Source organism: Poecilia formosa, unplaced genomic scaffold (assembly GCF_000485575.1).
Source record: "Poecilia formosa unplaced genomic scaffold, Poecilia_formosa-5.1.2 Scaffold211, whole genome shotgun sequence".
Taxonomy (NCBI): domain Eukaryota; kingdom Metazoa; phylum Chordata; class Actinopteri; order Cyprinodontiformes; family Poeciliidae; genus Poecilia; species Poecilia formosa.
Window position 1 is genome coordinate 366,630 of NW_006800150.1, and position 25,905 is coordinate 392,534.

Below are 25,905 nucleotides of genomic sequence, written 5' to 3' on the forward strand. Positions count from 1 at the left end.
TGTGTGTTATTGTCTTGCACTGTTTTTGTCCAGCGGACATATTGGGGCATTAACTGTTTGCTTGGATATTCTTGAACTCCTCCAGAGTTGGAGGGATTGATCCAAGTCCAATTGGACAACTCTAACAATCAGTACAATGGGTTCAGTTTCTAATGACTGTACACTTGAGGTTTCTACTGGGCTGATGAAAGAATTTTTGTAATTCATGTAAAATGACTAAGAATTTCCATTGAGGTATTATGAAATATACATATCTCAGTTCCCATCTCTCAGCACATGATTTGCACTGTTAAACCTTCAATTTCTTGTTGTTTAAAGCTTCTACATCTGCTCATTAATATTTTATAGCCATAGTTTTTTGCCTGTACAAAGCAGAATGTTCCTTCAAATAGAATTGTATTTTTCAAATGCCAAATAAGAAGGACTTTATACATTAATTTTTCATAACCAGTGGACCACAAACTCACAAGTGTTCTTCCAGCCATGAGCTTTGGTGAGCATTCAAACATGACTTTCCTTAAAGAAAAGAAACATCTTTTATCAATCTCTCAGTTGTCTTCCAACTGAGCAGAACCTATTCTCAGGCTCCCCTGCAGGGCCTAAAACAGAACCTGTTTGTTCTGACCAACGTGACAACTTGTAAGCTTTTCTTGCCTTAGAAAAGCAGCTTAAGGGACCTGATCTTTGGTCTACTGAGTCCAGCTTGAGAGAACACACGTGCCGGGGTGTTTTTTTTAACCGCCTTCTCTCCGAGGCCATCCGTTTCGTGTTGTCAATGGCCTCTCTTGGCTCTGGCTTACCTAACGATGGTCCCAGAGGACAAGGAAGTAATTGACAGGGTAATGAGATGAGCCGGGTAATCGGTCAAACAAACCTGACTAAGGGACACCTTGAGTAGCACGCAAGCCTAATCCGTACTCCAGATTTGTGTACAGCAAGCCTTTTTGTGCTATTATTACCGAAGTGGGATGTTCTCACCTGCCACTACAGTTGGAGGATGGAAATAGCTCGAAGTCTTAGATCCCTAATGAGGAAGTTACATTGTGCTGTCGTAAAGCTTATGTTTCTTGTTTGCACAACGCCCACGCTTGGACTTACTTGAAGACGTGCCATGAACATTCAATTTTACATGCATCATAATTTTGAGGTCTATCATACACTGTATGTTCTGCTGAGTTTTTGTTTTGCTCCCATACAGCCTTTTTACGATGTAGCTTTTGTTTCTGTTTTCTGGTTATCAAGGGTGTAGCTATCGCAGTAAAAGAAGTAAATTGCAATCAAGCAAAACTGGGGAGGAAGTCCCTAAAATTTACACATCTAACACATATGAAATAACTTAAATTTATATGAAAGAGCTACTCAAAGTGGCACACAACAGTAAAATGTCAGCAAAATTATACTGCTGCTGCATCATGCAGAAGGAAAGCTTCTTTTAAGCTGGGACAGAAAGCCGGGCAAAGTTGATGGGAAGTTGGTTGGAGCTAAATTGAGAGTAGTCCTGGAAGAAAAATTGTGGGAGGCTGCAAAAGGCTTGAGACTAAGGGTGGGTAATACTTGTCACAATATTCTGTTACTGTAAAGCTGTGACTGCATGACGTAGCATTCATAACACCACAAACACAAATACTGCTCTGGAAACCCTACCCATTTGTAATGCGCTTATTTAGGATACCAGTCACATAAAGAAGTGTGTGACTTGTGTCACTAAACTGCACATATTAACTGCTTTTAATCACATTTTCAAATATATTTGTCTCATTAAAAACACTGTTGAGTAAACAATAAAAATAGAAATCCCGACAATATGAACAGTTTAAAAAAAAAAAATTGGAATTTATCATCAAATCAAAAATCCTGTCATGACAAGAAACTGAGCACAATAAATGATAAACTGTGATAAATGCCCAGCCCTATGAGACCAGGGTACAGATTCATGTTCTTCTAGCCGGACATCCCTAAACATGCAACAAGAGATCAAAGAATGTTCATGTGGTAGAATGGTCCAGTCAAAGTCCAGACCTGTGCAACTGAGAACATGAGGAAAGACTTGAAAATAGATGTTCACAGACGTCTTTTTCAAACCATTCAATTTGAAAGAGCTTCATCAAACTTAGTCTGTAGATGTGAAACATCGATACAGACCTGCCCCAAAAAACTGCAGATGCAATTGCAAGGGAAAGCTGTGCCTCAGAGTGACCTAAATGCAAATCACGTTTTTTTAGACTTTTAATTCTAGAAACATTTAAAAGGATGCAAAACGTATCTTTACAATTATGCACTGGTTTGTGTCGGATCTTTCAAATAAAGTCCCAATGAGCAACATTAAAGTTTGTCGTTTTAACATGTCAAAATGTGAACTAGTGCGAATGGTGTGCATACTTTTGCAAGGTTCTGAAAAGCTCAGCCTCCTAGTTAAGCCATTATTTTTTCCAAACACTACACCACATTACACTGAAGGTGGTGTAACTGTTTGATTTGCTAAAGGTGGATTGGCATATGGGCTCAGTCTGCTGTTAAATAAAATGCACACTGTGTGAAAAGGCGTGATTTATTCTCTTATTTATTGCTCGCAGCAGGTGTTCTAATTAACCACATTTATTAGCGACCGAATGTTCACGCTGATCTGTAATGTTCCGCACATTGTCTTCTTTCTCCCACATTGACGAGGTTCGTAGTCTGTCCAGCCTGTGCTCTTAAAACGTTAACACAATACAGAGTCTTCCAGGAAGGAATGTTTCTGTTTGCGCGGCCAAATCTTACAGCGCGCTGTCACATTGACCTTCGTGCCGTTTAGTCACGGCTAAGAAAGGAAAAGGGTGAAAAATTAAGAGAAAGAAATGTGGTTGCAGAAGACACAAGACTGTGTGCTAAATATGAACGTGGCTTCTATTTTTAGCCCCACAGCTGGGGAGAAAGGAGAAACACCACTGCCTGTGGACCAATCATAGAGGTTAGCTTTTGACCAATGAGAGCAATGAGCTTAAACATGAGGGGGAGAAGTCTCCGCCTCCTCTGATACTTTCATAAACGCTGCTTCACGTACTTTCTCATCAACAAAACCTTGAGAGAACGTCTTCATTGTCATGTAAGAGTGAATAAAGTTAAAACACATAGTGAATCTAACTGCCACCCTCAGTAACGGAGGGACTCACTATGACAAGCTTGTGCGGCTTAATTTATGTAGAAAATGTGAGGCTACACCAAAGATATTTCCTCTCTGTTGGAATAAGAAGATTCTGTACCTGTTACACGTCACAACATCAGGCTGGATCTCACAGGGTACATTTTTAGGTCCTGGCCACATTCGAGTCTCCTTTTTCAGTGACGGATATTTTGAGGAGAAAACGAGGCCTGTTGTTGGGAGAGTTCTGTTCTGCAGACTTTGAATCAAAAAGGAGATTAATTGAAGTAAATGTTCAACTTTTCAGGGGCGTGATCATCGTGCAGCGTAAAGCATTTCCCCGTCTTCCTTCTCGATGTTCCTCTGCCCACCTCTCTTCCGCCCACCCCCACCACCACCTGGCTCGATTTCCATGCTCATCCCTTTCATTTGCTCCATGTCTCTGTCTCTCGCCTACTTTTCTTTGTGCTGCCTTCAAACCTTTGTCAGTGGAGGAGATAAAAAGGCAGTGTGCACATGTGAACTAATCCGTGCGTTAGTGATGGGTTTCAGCCCCGCAGTCTCTTTGCCCAGCTGCACAGAGAGCACATCTCCCACCCTGTCTTTTACTCAGGCAAACTCTGCACATGCATGCTTATGTGTGTGATCACGTGCCGATGTCTGTGGTGGCTGTTTGCGGAGAGCAAATTGCTACATTGTTTCATCCGTTTTCTCTCAGTCACCTTGTTTGCCTTTTCCGGTCGTCTGTGTCTTCCCTTCACTCTGTTTTATCACAGGCACGGCCTCTGTTGGCAGGACTCCTTCGGCACATCAGGAGTTGATTCAAACGTGATTCAGAAGGATAGATTGATTATTGAGATTGCATTTGTAGCAGCTTCCATTAGGAACCTTGCACATTTTTAACACAGAATTGACCTTATCAAAAGTAAATCTCCAAGTTCCTTAACCTCATCAATGACTGACACCCATTCACTTTATGGTGACATTAGATTGAGTTTGTTTTGATTCTTTCACTGAGCAGTACAGCACAGGTAAATGCGGTTCATTACACTTTTTTTTGGCAAAAAGTGGCCAGCACAACCGACCCGTCCCGCACCATTTCTTGGCTCCCTTGAGTTGTAGGTTCATAGGACAATAGTACAGTATGGTTAGTGCAGAACTACTGGTGTCCCACAACACAGTTCATTGATTGTGGGACAGAAAAACATCACTTCTTACAACAAAACCTTAGTTGTTTTGGTTTTGGCTCAGGGGGCGATGGTGGTAGGAGTTTATCCTGTAACTGGTGGGTTTCTAGTTTGAATCCCCTCTCCGTCTGCCTCAGTTGTTGTGTCTTTGCTTGCATGCTCATGATGGTCAGAGGGCCTGGTGGTGATGATGCACAGCAACCTTGCTTCTGTCAGATTGTCCCATTGCAGTTTGGGTTTTCTGGACTTGATAAAGTGCTAGAGACTCTTAACTGGCAGTGGAAACGCTCTCTAGACCATATAATATAATACCAAAACCGCATAGTCCATTTTGTACCACTTAGAGGAAATGAGATGTTAGATGTACAAATTTTAGGATTTTGCTCTCATGAGTGCTTCATGTTGCAAAAACCTTGGTGCTTTACGCCTGTTGACTATGATAGTAAATCCTTTTCATGCATATTTGTGGTGTGGCTCTTGTAGTCATTTTTTCTTATAATGCAGAGAGCGTGCAAGATGAATTGCTTTTTCTGCCAACCACTTGTTATGTGTTTGCCTTACACAGTCTTGTTGCCACACCTACAAACTTGAGAGTTCCACCTTTTGTTTTTGTCAAAATTTGGTTATATGTAAACATTAGGAGAATACAGTATTGCAATTTAATTCAGAATCGTAAATCGCTGCTTGTCCATGCATCAAGCAATAGATTTTACCCCCCAGCTCTAATGGCCTCAGTGGGTTTTGTGAGTGAGGCTTAATTTTTCCTCACTTTATTTACTACATGGCTGATTGGTGTTTTGTTCATTCATTTAGCCGTAGTTATGGCTTTACAAGTTTTAACTGTGAAACCCCTTTTTGGGACTGAGGTCTCATTCCCATCCCCCCACGAGCAGTGATGCCATTACGGCCCTGTTTCATCCTGCTACCACCTCCAGTTTCTGTAGTAGAAAGAAGAGGTCTAAGCATTTACCTCATTTTCATTTCCCTCATTAAGTTTAACATTTGGCGGTTGGTTAACGCTGTGCAGTAAAACTGTTAAGTGCACAATAAAACTTGTTAGATTCGAAGTTCAGGCAGTTCATTTATGAACCCTTTGTTCTGGAGTGTAGAAGATCTGCTTGTTCTAAAAAGTTATTTTAAATAGAAAGAGGTTTTGCTGTAGCTGTTTAATGGTTTTCTATTTGGAGCTAGCTGACACACAGACTTGTTGAGATTTTACTTCTACTAAGGTTTCAAGTTGCCATGTGAGCACCTCACCAGAAATTCACAGAGAAATCGACTGGAAACCGGTATTGTACACATTTCAGCTTGCTAACCCTAACTGGTGACTGACAAAGAGGGAAACGTAATATCCCGAACTTTTTCTGGTCAGTGAATGCACCGTGCGAAAGAATTACCAGGTCATGCTGAAAAGAGTCTTCAGCGTGGAAGTTTAAGCCCAGGAGAGTTACTGGTTGAACTCACATTGGTGCCCACTTCCAGTTTCTGGGCAGATTACACAGTCAGAAACTGCCCTTCCTCCCCCGTTCTCTATTTCTTAGCCTCTAGATTTCTCTCTGACTCTCTCTGCATCCAGTCCATCTGTCAGTGTTTCATGGAGATGATGAAAAGGACACCAACAAAAAGAAAAAATATACATATACAGTTGTAAAAGAATTGCTTTAATCTCATATGTGGACGTACTATGCTGAAGCCTACGGTTCCAGGAGTGACCAAATAAAACTTTTACTCTATTTATCAAAATGTATAGCTTCTAAAATAACCTTTTTGTTTATTCCACGAGAACTATTGTGCTTTTTATCTTTACATTCAAAATGGTAGACATCGCTGAACCTATTGCCTGTTGGTAAGTGGTCTTCACTTTACGTAAAGACTTTTAACCCTGTTTTAGCTTTCACTAAGCGATGTGGCAATGCTTTCCCTATTTTCACATTTAACACAAGCACTTAAACAGTACTTCTGATTGAGTATGACACTACACATTATTTCGGGATGTTTTAAGATTTATTTTTGTCTGCAATACCAGTTTGAGTCATTTAAGATTTGGCATTCACCCATACTGAGTCTTAATCATATTCTAATTTAAAATGACAATAAAATAAAAAAAAAATCAAAGCCATGATGACGCTTAAGAAAGCTTTAAAGTGCATTCAAATAACACACTACGTTTGATGCATTAGTTTTGTGGCCGTGCTCATGTCAAAACAGACACCTTGATCTTAGCTCTTGCTGGATGGGATTTTCTTGAAATTAGTATGTAGTGGGTTTTAATGACATCTTGGCAAGTTGCTAACGATGTAATCACATGTCATAAACACAAAGTTAAAGCCAGTAAAATTACTTTGAGATAGAGCTTGTCTGCTTCCATTTGTTATCTTTTCAACTTGGTGTTTATAGCTCAGATTATAAAGCTGTAATTGACAAGGTTCCACTTTTGCAGCCAAGTTGGTGCCACCTTGATGACAGCAGTAAACTTAGGTAGTAGTTGCTTCTCCTTTGGTAAAAAAAAAAAAAAAAAAATATATATATATATATATATATATATATATACATGTGTGTGTGTGCGTGTGTGTATGAACTCCAAGCACATTACTTAAGCTGTTGCCTAACATCAGTCATGTGAGATATCCAGAGGAGAAATAAAATCTAAGGTTACCTTTAAGAAATATGACCCAAACACATAAAACATCAGCTTAAGCTTCCCTGTTTTGTTAATGCCGACTTATTTGTTGATGCAAGATGTTAAATGTGCAATGATCGTTCTATTGATCTCTAAATGTCGGACTGCAATCGTCTGCCATCAACACAATCAATCCACCGTCTAAAGTAAGCGCAAGACCATCGCCGAGCACATACACACAGACTGGCGCCTGACTGGGGACCTTCAGACCTGCCCCTAGACATTGTATATTACATGTTATCATCTGCAGAGCGTGGATCCAGTGTGACATATGCCGTTTTACGATGTACGGCCCAGGAGACTGAGCCGCCTCTAACACAGACGTAATGGATTTAGAAAATATCGAAAGGGGGTGGGAGGGAAATCTTTCTGATAGATTTGCACGTCTCCCTCCTTAGAGCGAGGTAATTAGACGTCGGTTTGATGTTGTTCTCAGTTGACAGACTGTGACCACTCCAATAATCTTTAACCACGTTGTGAATTATGATTTAAAGCTGCTTTAAACGAACCTCGATGCTGCAAGATCAAGTAAGGCACAGAAGGAACAGTGGATTTCCCTCATGAAAGTCAAAGTCTTTTTTTCCCCACCAGTCCAGCGATGTCTTAATTTCCTCTCTTGTGTCAATTTAAAAGATTAACCACAGAAGCAATCATTGCTCATGTGTAATTAGTGTAATAAGTGGGTGAAGGGTCGCCTTTGCTTTCTCTCTGCTTGTTTTAGAAATGGGTCAAATTATGTATGTGTCAGTGTGTGTGTGTGTATGTGTGTGTTAAATGAGTTTTAGAGAGTGGAGGGATTTGTCAAAGAGGAGACCGGTATTGACCGGTATCTGGGCTGAAAATGTGACCCTCTCTTTTAAAAGCCTGTCCAGTAATTATGTCAGACATCTTGGATGGCCTGAGAACTTATCCATTATTTAAGTATTCACAATCTAGGTCAGCTGTATTTCTTCTTCTTCTTTTCTGTGTGGGTAACCCTTCATCTCCTGGTTAAGAGGACTTTCAGTCAGCAGAGTATATTTAAAAAACGCTGCTTTGTCATAGTAGTTTTCAAACATGTTTTTTGGTAACTGCATAGGAACTTATCCATACCACTTTTAAATTTTCATGCTTTTTTTTTCTCTCCCAATAACCATCTCCTTGTCTTTAGGCTGCATTTACATTAAAATGCAGGAATTGTGGAATCTCTATGTCATACACAGAAAAGACGTAATGGTCAGAAGATTATATTTTCCTTTTTGATAATCAGTGACTTTTACAAACAGAATTATCTCCGCAATTAACTTGGACTAGGTTGTATCGGATTTTTTTTCTCAAAACACCAGGCTTATTGCTGTTCATAGGTGAATTGACGCTTGTGCCAGAATTTAAGCTGTATCATCTATTTTTTTTTTTGCCATTATGTGATGACCTTTACAAAAGACAGAATTTGTTTGTTTTCAGATAAAAAGGACTGTAAAAACCATAGATTATAATACCTTGCAGGGGCACTGTTTTATCTTTCATTTAATTGTTGAAACTAGAATACCTGAACTTATTTATACAAAGTTCCCCAAGCTACTATCCTCTGACTTCCTTCTGCACTCCTTCTCCAACAAAGTTATTTATTGCAGTCCTTTGTGATATATTGTATTTTTACTTTCATACTCTTCCCCTTGTTTAAAGCTGATAGCACCAGCTACTTCCTGATTAATTAGGTTCATAAAAATCTGACCTTGTGAAGGCAGTGATAGAGCATTGAAATATAATTCCCAGGCAATCCGTTCAATCTTTAATATAAAAAACTAATTAAATTAGCATTCGACCTCAAATAAAAGCAACATAGTAAAACACTGAATTTCACGTCACGGATCCCACCGCACACGCGCTATTCAAAATGGCAGCACTTTCACAACGACACTTGGTATTTGAGAAATTCCTCTTCATTTCCTGGTGTTCAGACCCAAATAACATTTGTTTTTGAAAATGTAGGCATACCTTGGCGAGACAGGAACCACTATGACATCAGCTGAAGTATTTGTAGTACATACAGGCTGGTTACCGGTGTCTGGGTATGTTGACTCTTTGGAAAAGTATGATTTTGAAAAAGTTCTGACATGCACCTTCTTACAGTTACAAGTCCATTTGATCAAGATATTGTAGCAAGTACAGGAGTCTTCTCTAGCTATTTGCCCACTGCTCCACCTGTTTATGTTCAGTTAGAAAGAAGGCTATTAAACTTTTTCTTCACTTTCAAGACAGTGAAGTTACGCTTTTTGAAAATCTTTATGGACACCAACAACACAAACTGTCATGGTATGGAACGCAACATAAAGTGTCACTTTGTTAGTCTCAAACTACAGCTTGTAGTTTGAGACAAGCTGGCTGGCTAACCAAGCACTTAGAGGGACAGAGTGACACAAAAGGGTAATATTCTGTCCAATAACAGAACGACTACTAGCTTTAACAAAGGTTTCTGCTTAGTGTTTGCTTTATTCTATGTATCAAAATCACAATATTTAAAAATGAAGATGTGGTAGTTCACTCAAAAATATCATCAGAATTTCAGTGTCATAGCTTACAGCATTCTTAGATTATTACACCACTGTCACTGAGATCAAGAAGCTACAGCTAATTGCTCCTAATGACTCGAGTCTTCTTGATCTGATGGGATTTTTTATATTTTTGCCTTGAAGCGATTGTTATTCTTGTTTCAAATCAGAGTAATGAACACCATCAAGGCAATTTTATCTGTCTGTAATTGCATATTAAATCCGATTTAGAATGCATAGTGCGTTGTGAGTGCCTTGCAGTGGCCCCACCAACAGCAGAGGTGTGAAGTGAGTGCTGAGCAGTCGTACATAGGATGTTCGTAGGCTTGGGTTGGAGTTGAGGTGGGCAGCTTCTCTAGGTAAACTTTAAAAAATAAAAAAATAAAAAAAAACAACAACTGTGCTTTAGTCACATTGGAAGCAGATTCGCACATTTAAACAAGTGGAATGGTATCAGTTGTGCCAATAAATGTTCTCAGAAGAGGCACGACGTGATTGTTTTTTTCCCTGGAACTAAAATTAAAGCAAGAAGAAAGGAAAGTAATGGAGGCAATATTCACTAAGGGGCAGAAGGGTCTGGATAAAAATAAAGTAGAGTCTGCACAGATTCACAGGGAGGCTGGTTTGGAGAGCAGGAAGGAGGCAGAGGAAAGGTGCGGCGCAGTGACCCGGGGCTGGCTGGCTGCTCGCTCACATGTCAAAGCCAAAAGGCAGAGCTGCCTGCCTGCACACCCATCTGGGGCCTGTCAGGAGCACAAGTCACGGAAGCACAAACACACACATACACCCGCGCGCACACACACACACACAAACGGATACAATCGCCAGCCTGACAGAGACCCACATGTCTACATACTTGAGTGGAGTGAGTAGTTTGGAAGCAGCCCATTGTCTCAGGAGGACAGGAAGAGCTGTCTGCTCGCCAGCTTTTCCTTGAGGATTCAGCGGTGGAGTGCACATTGCCATAATTCACTGTGTTCTTTTGGTTTTGGTTTATTTATCTGTAGAAAAAGAAATAGTTGGGTAGTTCAAACGGTACCAAGTGTACCATTTTTACACTTTTTGATGGTTTCTAACAATCCGAATTTGTAGATGTGTCGTGGAAAGACCTGGGCATGAGACGGCTGACTGCATCAAGGCAGGTTATAAAATGTTCCACTTTAAAAAAAAAAAAAAACTCCACCGTTGCTGTGGTTTATAGTTGTTTTAGCGAGATGCCGGAGGAGGTGCTGGTGTGACCTGAGTTTCCACTGGAATATAGGGTAGAGCAGCCACGCCCCTCCCCTACCTGTTGCTGCCAGTGGATGTTTAACTAGGTAAAAGAAGGCTCCAACACTGACAAGACAAAATCAGCTCCTTTCCACTCAACACTTGTATAAAGGTGATATTTTTACACTTTGATCTTTGCTGTTTTAAATAAAAGAAATTAGATGGTGTTGTAGAGTTTTGTTTAAAAATTTTTGAAGTTTACAAGTTTGTCCTAATTGTCCAGCAATTTCTAGTTGCTGGACAGTTTCATTAATAACAAATGTGGGAGATTTTTATATTTTCATATTTTGTTTGAGTAAAAAAAAAAAAAAAAAAAAAGTCTTCACTGCTGATAATTTTGCTGGTAAAACCAGAGTTGAAAGCGCCTGAGCGGTTCTTTTACTACTGCGGTGAATATTTTCTGAGCAGGTAACTCTCATGCAATGGGTGAGAGAGCTGCAGCTGCTTTAGATGTGGTTTTTCTTTAAATAACCACTCGCATCGCAGATCGATCTGTCCATAAACGTACTGTCAAAGACACCGTGGGACGTTGGGGGCGGCGGTTTGCCTGCATGTAACTGCTAGGTGCCTAAAAAAAACAAAAAAAAACAACCCTTTCATTTATTCTTCCACCCCAGCATCTCTGTTTGCTAAACACTAGGGGGGAAAAAAGGGTTATTTTGCCTTTGTTGGCTCATTGGCAGTGAGGGTTTGACATCCCTGCTGCGTGTGACAGTTCAGAGCAAAGGTCTTGGTAGCAACAGGCCACGTGTTATATAATCCGTCACAGATGGAGAGTTCCTCGTTCAGACAACCTGCAGCTCACCGCGCCACTCATTAGACACTGGACTCTACACGCTATTAATGGCTGCCAATATGTAATGTATTATTATGCTGCAGGCGATCGAAAAGGTGTTTTTGCTCATTTGGATTTGCTGATGTTTCTCGTGCAATCCATGTATCATAAAGTGCATTTCATTGTAGAAAGTAGTTTAAGCCCTTTTGTGAAAGATGTTCTGTTGTAACAGGCACAAAATTATCCACATGTACTCAACAGAACCTTAACGTTAGCAGCAGAGGACACAGAGTTATGGCTCTTCTAGGTAAATCCATAGCTGTTTATGTAACTAGCACCAACCAGGCTTTTCTAGGAACTCTGGAAACAGAAGGCTCTGTTGCTGGTTAGTGTGACTGTAAGAGGGTTAAGGGTGGGGGAAAACAAAATAAAAAAAAGATTGCACCTGCATATTCTTATTAGAAACGCACCGAATACAGCGCATGCCCCCAGCCTCTGCCGGATTTCCATTGCACCCCCAAAAAGTGCATCAAAGTACATTCTGTTGGTTAATGCATTTCTAAAATGAAAATGGCAGGTGGCATTAGTTTTGAATAGCTTTAGGAATAGGTCAAAACATTTCAAATTTTTCAATATTTCAGAGGAAAATGATCTTATTTCAATTTCTAATTGATTGATTGATTGATGGATTGATTGATGCAAATCTCTTATTTATAGTCACATGATTTCACTCGTACTCCAACCGATCCTATTTGTAGCTTTTTCGGCAGCAAGTCTCCTTGACGAACAGGTGCTTTTAAGAGGTATTGATCCTATGATGGGGGGGGGTCATCACCAGGAGTCGAGCTTTATGACCCTGCGACCTCTAAGGGGAACACTTAGAGCTCATTTAGATTAAACCCATTGACGCCGGCGTCTATCTTTGCCTGTAAAAATCCAGCTGACACTCAGTCTCCACCAAAAAGACATTGCCGTCATTTGGGGTTGTCAGAACACAAAGGCTGGAAACATTTTACAGCTTTTCAAGTCAAAATGGACTCTTCCAACGTAGCGTGCATCCACTGTCTGGTTTGCGAAGGTGGCAGTTGCACTAACCGACATGAACCAGCCCCCTTGCAGCTCTTCACATGCCTTTGGCCGTCCTAATGCAATCAGCAGGTTTCTACAAACAGAGTACTTTCTAAATTCTTTTCCTGCTGAGACTTACGCCAATGTCCAGTTACCAGACTGTTCTGTGCAACTGCCTTAAGCTGCAATTAGATGCCCCTCCCTGTTTTGTCCTTTTGCGGTTACTCCTTCTTTGTCCCTCCTTTTTTTTTTTTTTCGGCTCATGTAGCTTCTTTGGGCATCTGTAATTATCTAAGTGCCACACACTTGGGTTGCGTCATAACCACAGAGATTAAAATAAAAAAAATGTTACAGCATATATCTTGCATATAAGTCAAACTATAAGAGTGAGGGTGTCTGGATCCTGATAACAAGTTGCGTCTTTTCACTAGAAGAGATGCAGTAGCGCCTAAAGTAGTTGTGAATAAATGCCAAAGTGGTGAAAGAGGTGAGCACGCTCAGTCGTGTCAACATCCAGTGGGTGTGGAAGGTTGTTTGCGGTGAATCAGCAGTGGGGATCAGCTGCCCAATAAGTGACGCCTCATACCCACTCGCACACTATTTGCGGTCTATGTGCTAAGAACCATAATGAGATATTTGGGCTGGGAAAAGTGTCGACGTGCCACGTAGCCCGGCTTCCCCCGACCGTTTGTCATGTCGGTGGGTGAGGGTGAAAGCAGGACGAAGACAGGGAGTGCATGTGAATGGGGGGTTATCAGGGGTCGTCTGGCGTTGGATGTAATCTCTACTGAGCGTCTCCGGTGTCTGCATTTAGTACATTTTTATGCCTGACGGGACAGAGTCTCAGACAAACAGGCCCACACATGACTGCAGTGCCCTGCTCGTCCCTCACAGCTCTCTTTATCAGGCCGTACGTGGCCATCTGTGAAGAAAATCCTAGTCATTGTGACTTATAGTAAAGTGGCATATGACAATATCATGTACATACACAATGTCTTGTAAAAAGCTTTTATATCCCTTGAGCTTTTTCACATTTTGGGGACCCAAACTTTAATCCATTTCATTGGGATTTATTTGATACCCCTTTCGCCCCCCATACCCAAAAAACAGAGTGCACAATTTCAAAGTTAACTCACTTTGCTCTAATGCCCCTAGAAATATCCGTAGAAACCAGTGGCCTTCAAAAGTCACCTACTGAAGTAGTCTCGTTATAAATCCAGCTGTTTTACGAGGTCTTAAATGGTTTGGAGAAAATATTAGTGAACAAACAACATCTTGAAGACCAAAGAACACAAAAGATAGGTCAGTCAAAGTTGAGGAGTACTTAAAAGCAGGACTAGGTCATTTGGGTTTAAAACCAGCCAATTGCCACAATAAGTGCAAGTTTCAGTTTGCCAGAAGTATTGTGTCAGTAAAACATGGGGAACGGTTCTCTAGGCTGATGAGATTAAAATTGCACTTTTAGTATCTCATGCAAAAGACTACAAGCTTATAACCACAACATCACCCTGCAGACACCCACCCCGCAATGAAACGTCTGATGGCAAAACTCAACACAGAAAACTCTTTTGCCTTGATTCCTGAATTATCCGTTGCAGTACCTCACTACACCGATGGATAGAGCGTGCAGAAACTCAACCACGTTCAGTTGCGTTGTGCCATATTTAGTCTGTGAGCTCTCCCAGATGGAGCTCTGTTGTTAGTTGTTAAAAGGTGGGAGTTGATACCTGTGTATGAACAGATGAAAGGTACAGATAGACATATCCATCATGGGGAAGAAAAGGTGGACTGAATAGAGCTGATTAAACAGCCGGTTGACCTGAGCCAGACTGATAGTCATCATTTAGACCTCATTTGTGTGTGCGTGTGCCTGTGTGTGTGTGTGTGTGTGTGTGTATGCTCATGTGCATTGTGACTTTCAAAGCTGTGGCCACACGGGCTGTACCAGACAGCTGTAGACTTGTTTAGTCTCCACACATGCAATGTTTATTCTCATACAATAACCATATACAGTACTGGTGTAATGGCTGTAATAGTTTGCCATTATGCTCTTATCAGCACCATCCATGCATAACTGAACCATGGCGCATACACACACACTCACGCAATCTCATGCAGCCACCAGTCCTAAGGCAGCGGGGCATAGCAGAGAGCCACGTAGCCCAAACGTCTGCGGTGAATTCCCGCTCCAGTCCTTTGGGTCCGTCTCCTTTAGGTTCCCCCAGAGATCACTTCTGAGTCTATGGATGCTTAATGTCTCTCCGGTCTCACCCCCCCCAAGGCTGAGCTGAAAGGGCAGCCCCCTCCTAATGGAGCTCTGATTTTGTTAAAGATACAATTATCTCACTTTACCTCTCAACCAGGGGGGTCCATTAGCGGGATAGATAGAACCTGCTGTCCATCTCCAGTCACAGAAGACGGAACTGTCAAGAATGATGTAGTGCTGGAGTTGAGCAGGCTCCAGGAAATGCCATTACATCACCTTCCCCATTGCTGTACCTTTGGCTGTAATGTAGATGGGTGGCGTAGCTTAAACTCAAATAACTGCAGAGGATAAGGTATAACCTTGAGAAGGGAGTAAGACATGAATTATATGTAAGCTGTTGTGAGGAAGCTAAACATTAATCTAAATCACCCAGTTGAGGAAAGGATTAAAAGTTTGATATCCTCTACAAAGGACAGTTCACCCTTAAGCACCAATTTTGAATGGCTTCAAATTAGAAAGTTGTTTAGCCTTTTAGAGGTTGAAGGGTAGTTTTTCAAAAATGTTCATCCGACAACTAGAAGGCATTTTTAATTGACAATGTTTGGACAATCCAAGGCAGCAGCCCACTGTGTTTTGCACAATTGGTGCGCACCCCTTCACACCCAGTTCAATGTGTAAACTATAAACCTAGCTTAGTCTGTCTTTACTGTCACCGTTACTGGTGTGTGTGTATATGTATATATATATATATATATATATATATATATATATATATATAAAAGCAACAATTTGAAATGAACAACGCTTAGCCTGGTGGTGGGATGGGAGGCAAGCACACCAGGTTTTCAATACATTGGTGGAAACACAGGCAATCCAATCATTGTGCTCCTTTCTGTTTCTCTTTCCTCTATAGACGAGCCCACCTGCGGCTGTGTTTGGAGAGGTTGAAGGCCCTCATACCTCTGGGACCCGACTGCAGCCGCCACACCACCCTGGGCCTACTCAATAAAGCCAAAGCACACATAAAGGTACGGATGTAACAGGTTGTCCTAGTTACACAATTTGACAGGCATTGCCATAAGACTATCGCAGTGACGCACAGTGAAAAGAAAAAAAACAAAACCCAGACAGATGATGTATTATCTGATCACTCAGACCAGTTTCCCTAGTAACTGCTAAAAAAAAAAAAAAACAGCCGCCCAAAGAATGATGGTGCCACCACCATGTTTCAGCATGTTGAGCAACGTTAGTTTTCTGACACGCGCAACATTTTGCAAGTCAACTAAACGTTAAAGTTCGCTCCATGCACAAACTGTGGATGTAGTGTGGCAAAAATGAGGGAAAGTTTCATGTATATTTTTGCACCGCATTGTATGACTGCACTTAATTATCATAGGGCACAAACATTTGCATACACAGTTTGTCTCTTTGTATTCATGCGACCAGGTAGGGGACTTCTGTGACTTTTGTGTTGTCACTGACACGTCTACGTTATGAGGTCTGGCATTGTCTGATTGTCATCACATAGTGTCATGAAAAAAATGGGGGGGGGGGGGGGTTTAACACGTCACGTCGTCCTCATTTTCCATCTGTTCACTCGAAGGCTGTCTGGATATAATAATAATAATAATAATAATAATAATATTTGTTATAAAAAACACTGAAACCAGTTGGACGCCACTACGAAAATACACAATCGCCTCAGACGGAGCAATCTGAATGTGGGAATGTTGGCCCGGCATGCCGCTCGCACGTGACGCAGGGGGGGGAGTTGGGGGCGAGGGGCGCCAGCATAAAGCCAATATTGTTGTTCTCCACCGTCACCACTCTGCACCTCTGCTGCTGTCAACTGCAGTCTCTACACGGCTTATTGACGGCCTTTTGTTTTGCTCCGTCACTAGGAGAGCCACGCATGTCAGTGCACAGAGCACAGAGCTGCTGTATCAGGCACGGCCACCGCCCCCCCCAACCCCCACCCCACTGCAGCTCCTACTCTGTTTGTATCGTAATGGGCATAGGGCTGCATGTGAAATGTGATAAGTGAATGCGGTAACTGGTAGTTTGAGGGGAGAGGGGGGGGAATCTTGTTTGGTGTTACTGAGTTTGCAGTTTCACACATTTCCTTTGGTTGGAAAATAGTTTCCCTACATAGCAACACCTAATCTCAGTATCTCGGCTTTTTGTGTTTCCTCTTTCGCTGTTATTTTTCAACTCCGTCTGTGGTTTCTCTTTGTAGTTACATTTTGAGCTCAGCTGGGGAGGTCTGGCAAAATCAGAATGATTCTGACTTGGCCCGTCGCATTAAGCTGTAGCTCAATTAATCGCATGATAAATTAAAACAAGCTTAATCATTTCTCATTTCTCTCTTTTTCTAACCAAAAAACTGCGTGATAAATGTCCTCAGTCTCAACTAGCCCTTTTTTTTGAAGAGCAATTTTGTTTACAGAGACTCCATAATTGTCATTTCTGTTGAAAAAAGGAAAGTAAGAGATTTGAACTGAATTAGTAGAGTTAATCTAATCTGAAGATGATTTCACATTGCTTCCCATCTTGCAATGTGTGCTGTCACATTGAGAAATGTCTAAAACTTAGGAAATACGGAGGACTTTATAGGACATGAAGTCTTTGAAGTACGTGTTCCCCTTTTAATTGGCTCCCCTTTGCAAAAGTACATGTTTAATAGGAACCAGGGTTTGAAATTTAATGTTCCTTTTTTTAAGAATTTTCTTTCATGCGTAAGGATCAACCAACCATCTGGGAATGTCATTTTTCCTGCTCTACAAGTGCCACCCGGTGGTCAGATCCTTCCATGCAGAACTTAATCAGAAAAGTGGTTCTGCTGACTGTGAGTTTCACTTTCAGTTTCAAGCGTCCTGCATGCAGAAGTGAGTGAACTTTCGTCGACGCAGACACTTCGTCTGCGTGGCATAGCAGGAGATTAAATAAAGAAGTTATTATTGGGTCACTGCTGTGATATTTGAGGCGAAGGTGCGATTTAAAAAAAAAAAAACATCAACATGCACAAGTAAGGAACAGATGCCACCAGTGAAGGAACCCCGGTACTGTAAGTGTATGATGAGATGACTCCCAGCTGGAGGCGCAGAATTATTGGCTCATTTTCATTTGCCAAGCTATACCTGGAAGACCCCGGCCTCTCCAGGTGTGACAGCAGAACTTGACGCACCCTGGAGAAGCTGCAGCGGGAGAGAAATGGAGGGGGCGGAGAGATGAAGCCCCTCCGCAGCCCCCTGAGAGAGGCTGATGACATTTTGACAGAATCTGAGCTAAACATGTACAGAGCTTGAGGTGGTGTGAGTTTAGACCTGCAGGAAGAGGTTTGATGCCGCCACGATGTAGGGCAAAATGCTGCAACACTCAGTGTATATGGGTGCATAATATGGGTAAGTAAGTCATGTTGGTGGGGCAGTGGTTGCGTTTCAGGAGTTCAAATGAATTCAGTCAGAAGTAGCATTTCGAAATAAGTTTAGAAAATCAAAACCTATGTTGGAAGCAAACCTGCACTTACTTTTCAGAATTATATATTAAAAAAAGTCACATTAATATTGTTGTTTCTAAATGAATATCAACTTGTTTTCTTTGCATTATTTGAAGTTTGAAAGCACTGCATCTTTTTCATTATTTTGACCATTTCTTATTTTCTGCAAATAAAACCTACATTTTTGCTTGGATTTTCGGAGACACGTTGTCAGTAGCTGATAGAATAAAAGAGCAATGTTCATTTTACTCAAACATAAACCTATAATGAGTGAAATCAGAGAAACAGATCATTTTAAGGAGTCCCTTAATTTATTTTTTCCAGAGCTGTATTTCAAATAAATGAACATGTTGTCCATCCTGGTCATGAAATAAGCAGACATGTGGATGCCAACTCACAAACTTTTCCTGTATTTTCTTTTTTTTTTTTTTGTCATCTCCAGAAACTTGAAGAAGCCGACAGGAAGAGCCAGTACCAGCTGGAGTCTCTGGAGCGCGAGCAGAGACACCTACAGCGTCAGCTGGAGCTGCTGAGAGGAGGAAGCGCCGCTGCCGTCCAGAGCAGCCCGGGGGAAGGGGAGAGGATACGCATGGACAGCGTGGGCTCCACCCTCTGCTCCGACCGCTCGGACTCCGACCAAGGTGAGGGCGCTTCCAGCTCCCCGCGGTTCTTTGGCTCATTTTGCAACATTGAGAGTGGAGGAGGGTCGGCTGCTGTTGGAGGCCATCGACAGAGACTCGCTAATGTAGGTTAAAAATGACACTGGACACTGGAAGAAAATGTGTTGGAGTCTGAGGTCAAGGTTCCCCCTAAACCAACATGAACTCAACATCCATTTTGTTTTCAGGCCAGCCAGAAACAAACCCGTTTAGACTCACAAATGTCACATGACTTTTTGAAAAAAAAAGGCATCTGATAAATATAAATATGTACTTTATCAAATTTGTATATATTTTTTAAGTATGACAATTGTATCTATATTTCTAAGATTTTCTAAGATTCTTTAGATTCGATTTATTTTTGAAAGCATTCAATAACGTGTTTCTACATGTGGCTTCACTTCACAACAACCAGAGACCGACTCTGCCTGCCTGTCACTTATTATCCACTCAGATTTGTGGCTGTACATTAGATTTTAGTGTTTTCCATTCGTGTTTTGGTATGAAAACAATAAATAAATCTACATTTCATCTCTCCTCTCTTCCCCCACCCCCGCTTTTTTTTTTTTTTTTTTTTTTTTAAAACTCCGAAAATTTTTTTATACCCAAAAAACCCCAAAGGGAAAACTCCCCCCCCCCCCCCTTTTTTTTTTTTTTTTGAAGAAGAAGAAGAGATTGAGGTGGACGTAGAGAGCACCGAGTTCTCCCATGGAGAGCTCGACAGTGTGAGCATGGCCAGCACCAGCGACCTGGACGACCACAGCAGCCTGCAGAGCATGGCCAGCGACGAGGGCTACTCCTCCTGCAGCGTCAAACTTGCCTTCTCCTCCTAAAAGCCGCCGCCAGCACCGACCAGCCCTGCCAAACCCGCCTGTCCTTCTCCTTCACCCCTCTGCCGTCTTCACAGCCCATCCAGCCGTGGCGTCGCCAACGACGACAGCATCCCCTCTCCGAGCCTTTTTTCTTTTTTTTTCTTTTTTCTTTTCTTTTTTTTACATCCGCTCCATCCTGCCGTCACCTGTAACCCCTCCCCCCCTTCCTCCTCCCGAACAACTGGGTTTAAGTTTGGTTTAAAGGGAGACTAGAGGCTTTACACACACAAGTCTTCTGGATTTTTTAAAACCCACTACAAAAAAAAAAAAAAAAAAAAATCTGTAATTGAATTTAAGTGTGATATTTCCTTTTGATTTTTTAAAAAAATGCACAAGCCCTGATTTTACTCCAAATGCACTTAAATTTTTTTTATAACGGTGAACTTGCTCAAGAGTTTTCGGTTCTCCAATGCGGGCGTCTGAACCGAAACCTAACGACGGGGGTGGGGGGGGGGGGGGATCTCCGCCTCGACTAAACGGCCCTGTGGGCGCCACAAACGTCTTCCCCGCCGTCTCATTGCTTATCCACAGCACAGAGGCTCACATCCTCGAAATCGGTGCTACCGGGGAGGCAGGTCAGACTCGTCGCCACACGGAGAGAGCGTCTTCTGCGTGTCGACGCGATCGCAGGAGAAAACGGGCGGAATTCGCCGAAGGCGGTTTCGAAAGTCGTAACTTTGTGCGAATGTTTCGTTTTCGCTCCTTTCCCCTCGAACAAGCAGCTACGACAAGCCATCCAGCACTCGCCTACTTCGTAGCTGTCCATGTAAAACAAGGCACAATCCGAGACGAGATTAAAACACACACACACACACACACACACACACACACACAAAAGAAAACAACAAAAAAAAAGCAGCAGCAACAAGGAAAAAAAAAATCATAACAGCTCCGAAGTTTGGAACAGAGGCACGACCTTTTTTCCAGCAGTAAGAAGCAATAACTCCCGCAGTAATTTCTTTTTTTTTTGTCTGTTTTAATCCCTTTCCAATGTCCTTTCTCAGTTCTGTGTGACCGTCCCAATTAAACAAATTAGAGCAATTATTATTATTATTATTATTATTATTATTATTATTATTATTATTTTTGTACATACAAATAGCTTAATAAATCAAACTTTAAAATAATAAAAAAAAGAGTTTAAAAAGCTCACGGATAGAGCTGTTGCTGTTTGACTTCTGTTTATGGTGCATTATAAATGAAATTTTATCTTTTCAACATTTCTTTGCTGTTTGAAATTAACTATTTACTCGGCGCCCCGACAGGGGAGCGACGTTTTATTGGTGTGATGGAGAAAACCCAAACAGAGCAGCTCTCTCTCTCTCTCTCTCTCTCTGTCTTCCTCTGTGTGTCCTGTCGGGACTCTCAGTTGGAGGATGCGGCTGTAGTTTGGCGCAGTTATTGTTATTATTTTACTTTTATTTTTTTTTTATTTATTGGAGTTTTTTTTTGTTGTTGTCGTTATTTCTTGTTTGATATTCCTCGTGCATGTGGCATTCCTCCGGTGGGCCGGGTGTTTCTGAAGGAGAAAAACGGGTCGTATGATGTCAATACTCTCCCTCCCTAACCTCTCACTGGCATTACGAATTGCACTCCAACCACAGTTTTCCTTTTTTTTTTTTTTTTTCTGCTCCACCTGCCATCCGTTCATTTTTACCATCCGAATCGAGAACGGGAAGAACTTCTGCTCGCTTTTGAATATTTATTTCTCAGTCCCTTAAAAGAGCACAAGCAGTGGGGGATGAATGGGAGGCGAAAAAGTTAACTTATTTTGGTTCTGTCTTATTTTACTCACTATTATTCCTCATTCCTTATTTTAAGAAATGTATATTTTATGTTATTGTTAAACTTATTTTTTCTTTTCTTTTTGGGGTGGGAGGATTTTAAGGAATAATAATAATAATAATAAAAAAAAATAAAATAAAAAAGCGTAGCCATTTTGTTTGATTATTATTATTTTTCAGATGTTTGACTCTATGGACACTTGAAATGTACTCGGGATCCCTAAGCTGCTCCTAGTGCTGAGCCTCGCCTGTTCTGAGTGGCCGGCCTCGTCCAGAACCGTCTCCGTCCTCGAGCAGCCGCTTCAGGCTGGATTTTTGAATTCTAGTGAAGAGTTTTCACTTTTTTATTTTTATTTTTTCTGCTCCGAGGGTCAAGCTGCTTCTGCACGAGACTCGCTCACAGCCAAGACTTTTACTGGCAAATACTGAGCCAGCTACTACACAATAAACATAAAAAGGGGGTCTAAAAATCAAAAAACGACGAGAAAAAAAACAAAAAAAAAAACAAACGCCACTTTCCTCTATCGCGAGGATTGTAGTCTCTATTAGACTTGTGTTTTAGTTGACTAAATATGTCTTACACTTACCTCCATTTGAGGATTTAATGGGGAAAAAGAAAAAAAAAAGAAAAAAAAAAAAGACCGTAATAAGAACAAACCTTTGGTTGCCGAAGGGCGTCACTAAGGTGTGGGCTCCTCCCCTCAGAGCTCTGTGGAGGCTGGTGGACTTGGCACTGATTCAGAAAGTCACCACTTTTTTGGTGCTTTATTGTAAAAACAAAAATGCCAAAAGAGAAAAAAAAAGAAACACACCTCAGAACACCTCAGTGTCCTCTCTCTATCTCTCTCTCTCTCTATCTCTCTTTCTCTCTTTGAGGGACAGTTTACATTTGCTCCCCCCTTTAATTTAATAACTTCCATCTTAGTGTTGCTTTATTGTTTGTTTTTTTCCTTCATATGTTTGCTTTCTGAAACTGCACTGCTGACAGAAGAAGAGCTCCATGGTTGACCACAGACTCGTCTCTCCCTGTGCAACATGCTGTGCTTTACCACATTTGATTAAATGGCAGAACAGAACTAGACGTGATGAAATTGGTGGCCAAAATCAGACAATATTTCATCTTGACTGGAATCAGCTGTTCCGATTTATTGGCATTTTAAACTTATGCAAGTGTGTGTGTTCGTGTGTGTGTGTGTTCTTGAAGGACCAAAGCTTTAGCAAAAAAGGACCTGATCTTGAACTTGCCTGCATGCATCTTTTTAGGCTCTCTCTCTTTTTTTTTTTTTTTTTTTTGATGATCTTTAGCCTTCCAGGGTGTGTTTTTATCTTAGAATGACTGGTCGACACGGTGTGTGTTGCACATTAAATGCAAAAGCGGAGCTTGATTGTGGGTTTGGTGCAGACTGGGTCCAAATCAGTTAATGGGCAGGTCTGGAGAAAAAATGATTTTTGGCTAGCATATCTTCTCAAAACTATATTTTTCTCTCAAGTGTTTAAGCTCAAGTTTTAGTTTGTTTGTTTTTTTCTCATTTTTTTCCCCTGGTCTGTGTCTCTAAACTATTGGGCGCCTTCTTCCAGGAGCAGTGCAGTTTAGAGCCTACTGTTGTTATGAACCTGTGGCCATTTTTTTGTTTTTTGTTTTTTTGTTTTGTAAAACATGCACTCTGGTGATGACGACGGTGATGATGATGAGGAGGAGGAATAATCTAGTTGTGTATGTTGAACATGCAATACCGACAATAAAGCCACCAAGATTTTCAAACCTTAAAAGGACTGAAATGAGCTGTTAATACCACAACATGTCTCTCCTGAATGTACTGTAAAGAGATGGCTCACACTGAGATGAATAAAGTTTGTGACTTTAAAACATCTTGTATATCCATGTGAGAAGGCTGATCATCTCCTTTCCATCCATCGGGTGTGTTCGGTTATGAACTCTTATTCACTTTATTATGCAGAAGAAGCGGCAGCGCTGCACAAACTGTCCACAGAAAATCATATAAACATTGATTTCCTTGTTTTATTCTCTTATTCCTAAAGCATGCAGCAGCACTTAGTTTGTTTATTGTACCAGAAAATGTTAGGTTTTGTTACAAAAAAATGTTTTGTCTCTCTTGGAGTGATGGCTTCTTCCGTCCTGAGCGGCTCTTCAGCCCATGTCAGTACAGGACTCATTTTTCTTTGGATAATGACACTGCTGTGTCAGATTTAAACCCCAACACTCCTGGAAATATTTTACACGACGGATGAAAATTCCCACGGACTTAAATAAATCCCACAAATGAATAACTACGCCAAGTAGCTGTACTTAGACTAAAGGTTGGATCTTTTTTTTTTTTATTATTATTATTATAACATTTTTGCAACAGTAATGGAAAAAGAAGTCATCACAGATACGATACGCTGTGCAGTCTGAGCCATCAGATCAACCAAACAGTTGAGAGCTGCTAACTCTTTTAACCTTTCCTGAACCTTTAAAGTCTGGTGTTCAGAAGCTGCTCATTTAGCTCACTGAGTGGAAGGTGAACGTTGCGTTTTTCAACCCATCATTACAAAAATCCCTGTTCTCTGGCAACCGCCAGATTATCGTAATCAAAGGTGGGAAATGTCCAGAATTACTGAAAGAAACTGATATAGTGAGAAGGTGCTTTTAATAATTACAAACGAACTGAAGTTCAGAGTGATAAATGAGCTTATATGAACAACCAAAAGCGTTCATGTTAGTGACAAACCTCAGAGAAGCCTGACCCTAAGCCTGATAGATGGTATGGATTTTTCTGAAGATATTTGGCTGAAGTGTCTGTATATTTAATTTAAACAGATAAAAATGTTGCTGTGACAAACCGCTTTTCCAACTTAAAAGAAAAACATTATTTAAAAGAATAACCTAATTTGAGTTTAGGTTTCTTCACAATTATGCTAATATTAAAAAATGAATATTAGCATTTTGTCCTAATTCGTTCACGTACAATAATGAACAGGAAGAGGCCCGATATTGAACCCTGTGGCACCCCCTGGTGGACATTTATAAAGACAGAACACAGACCTAGAAAACGAGAGAAAGAACAGATTCGAGAATCTGTGAGAAAACACGCTAATGTTACTTGAAACTGCTGGGTCACTTCCCTTTAATAAGAAAGTAACAAAAGATGACTCCAGACTAACGGGATTTCTTTATTTTGGATTACAAAGAATTTTAAGATGCTATGCTGCAAAATCAGCTCAAATGTCTGTGACTGTGCTCCTATTTAAACAGAAATGAGATGTATTGAACGTCTGCAATGATTTAAAGGAGAAGACTTAAAACACGGTTTGGAAAATCTAAAAAATTATATTTCTGTTCATTTTTCTGTACAACGTTGCTCACAGTTTGGTCAGATTAGGTAGGAAGTGCACAATGTCTTTAAGTCGAGATTCTGATTTGACTTTAACTGGGGGAGAACTTACTTTGAAAAATGTAATTACAAAATGTATAATTGTGACGTTTTAATAAAACAAGCAAAGCAGTGTGGTTTTTGCAGAAGGCGGTTCTGTAAATCGTTGCAGATCCGAGAAAATGCCTCGTCGAAAGACAGGCAAAGGAACAACCACAAGGTGGCGCCAGGTGCTTTGAAATAATCAAGGAAACGCTGATTCTTTGCTCTCTACTGATGACACACTAAACTTAAAAACACCGCTGTAATACATCTCTGCTGTCAAACCGTACTGATTGTTGTCTCAGGATTCTTAAAATGTATTTATGCTGATCTCAGTTCCAGCGGAGATGACTTGAAGAAAAACAAGTGAGTCTAAAATTAAAATCTTATTGATCAACAGAACAGAGGAGACATTTGGCATAAACCACATACACAATTCTAGAAAAAGCCTCATGCAGACAGCAGATCCAGCAGGACCTGGCTACAACTCCAGAGCAAAATCTGCTTTGAATTAAACATGTATGAGAGATACTTGGAGAAAATATGAGAACTTCTGTAAAACGGGGAAAATACTTAATAAAATGGCAAACTTCCCTCAGGTCAACGTCTAAGACTGCAAAAAACATTTCACTCAAGTGATTTCAGCCAAGACAGGACAAGACTGGCCACTAGAGGACAGGCTGTCCTAAACATTTCCTCCTGCATTATTCATTATTCATACAACAGTGGTGCCTTCGTTTATTATTATTAGTAGTTTTTCAGCTTTTCCAACTTTTCAGAGACAGACGTTTTGAGTTCTGCTGCTGCTTTCCCACAAATAGAAGAACCTCCCACTTATTTT

The 25,905-nt window shown here is 40.9% G+C and overlaps 1 protein-coding gene across 5 annotated transcripts in view; it reads left to right on the top strand.

The window, feature by feature from the left end:
- The window catches only part of mxi1 (max interactor 1, dimerization protein), a 40,560-nt gene extending 17,186 nt beyond the window's left edge, over positions 1-23,374 (top strand). For 2 of the 5 annotated variants that reach the window (XM_007567616.2, XM_007567621.2), the window contains 3 exons: positions 15,751-15,865; positions 18,776-18,974; positions 19,656-23,374. In XM_007567616.2, coding sequence (XP_007567678.1) covers positions 15,751-15,865; positions 18,776-18,974; positions 19,656-19,825 — 484 coding nt within the window. In that variant the 3' untranslated portion in view covers positions 19,826-23,374. The remainder of the gene's footprint in view (positions 1-15,750; positions 15,866-18,775; positions 18,975-19,655) is intronic. The other 3 variants (XM_007567618.2, XM_007567622.2, XM_007567617.2) reach the window with 2 other exon arrangements.
- The last annotated feature ends 2,531 nt before the right edge of the window (positions 23,375-25,905 follow it).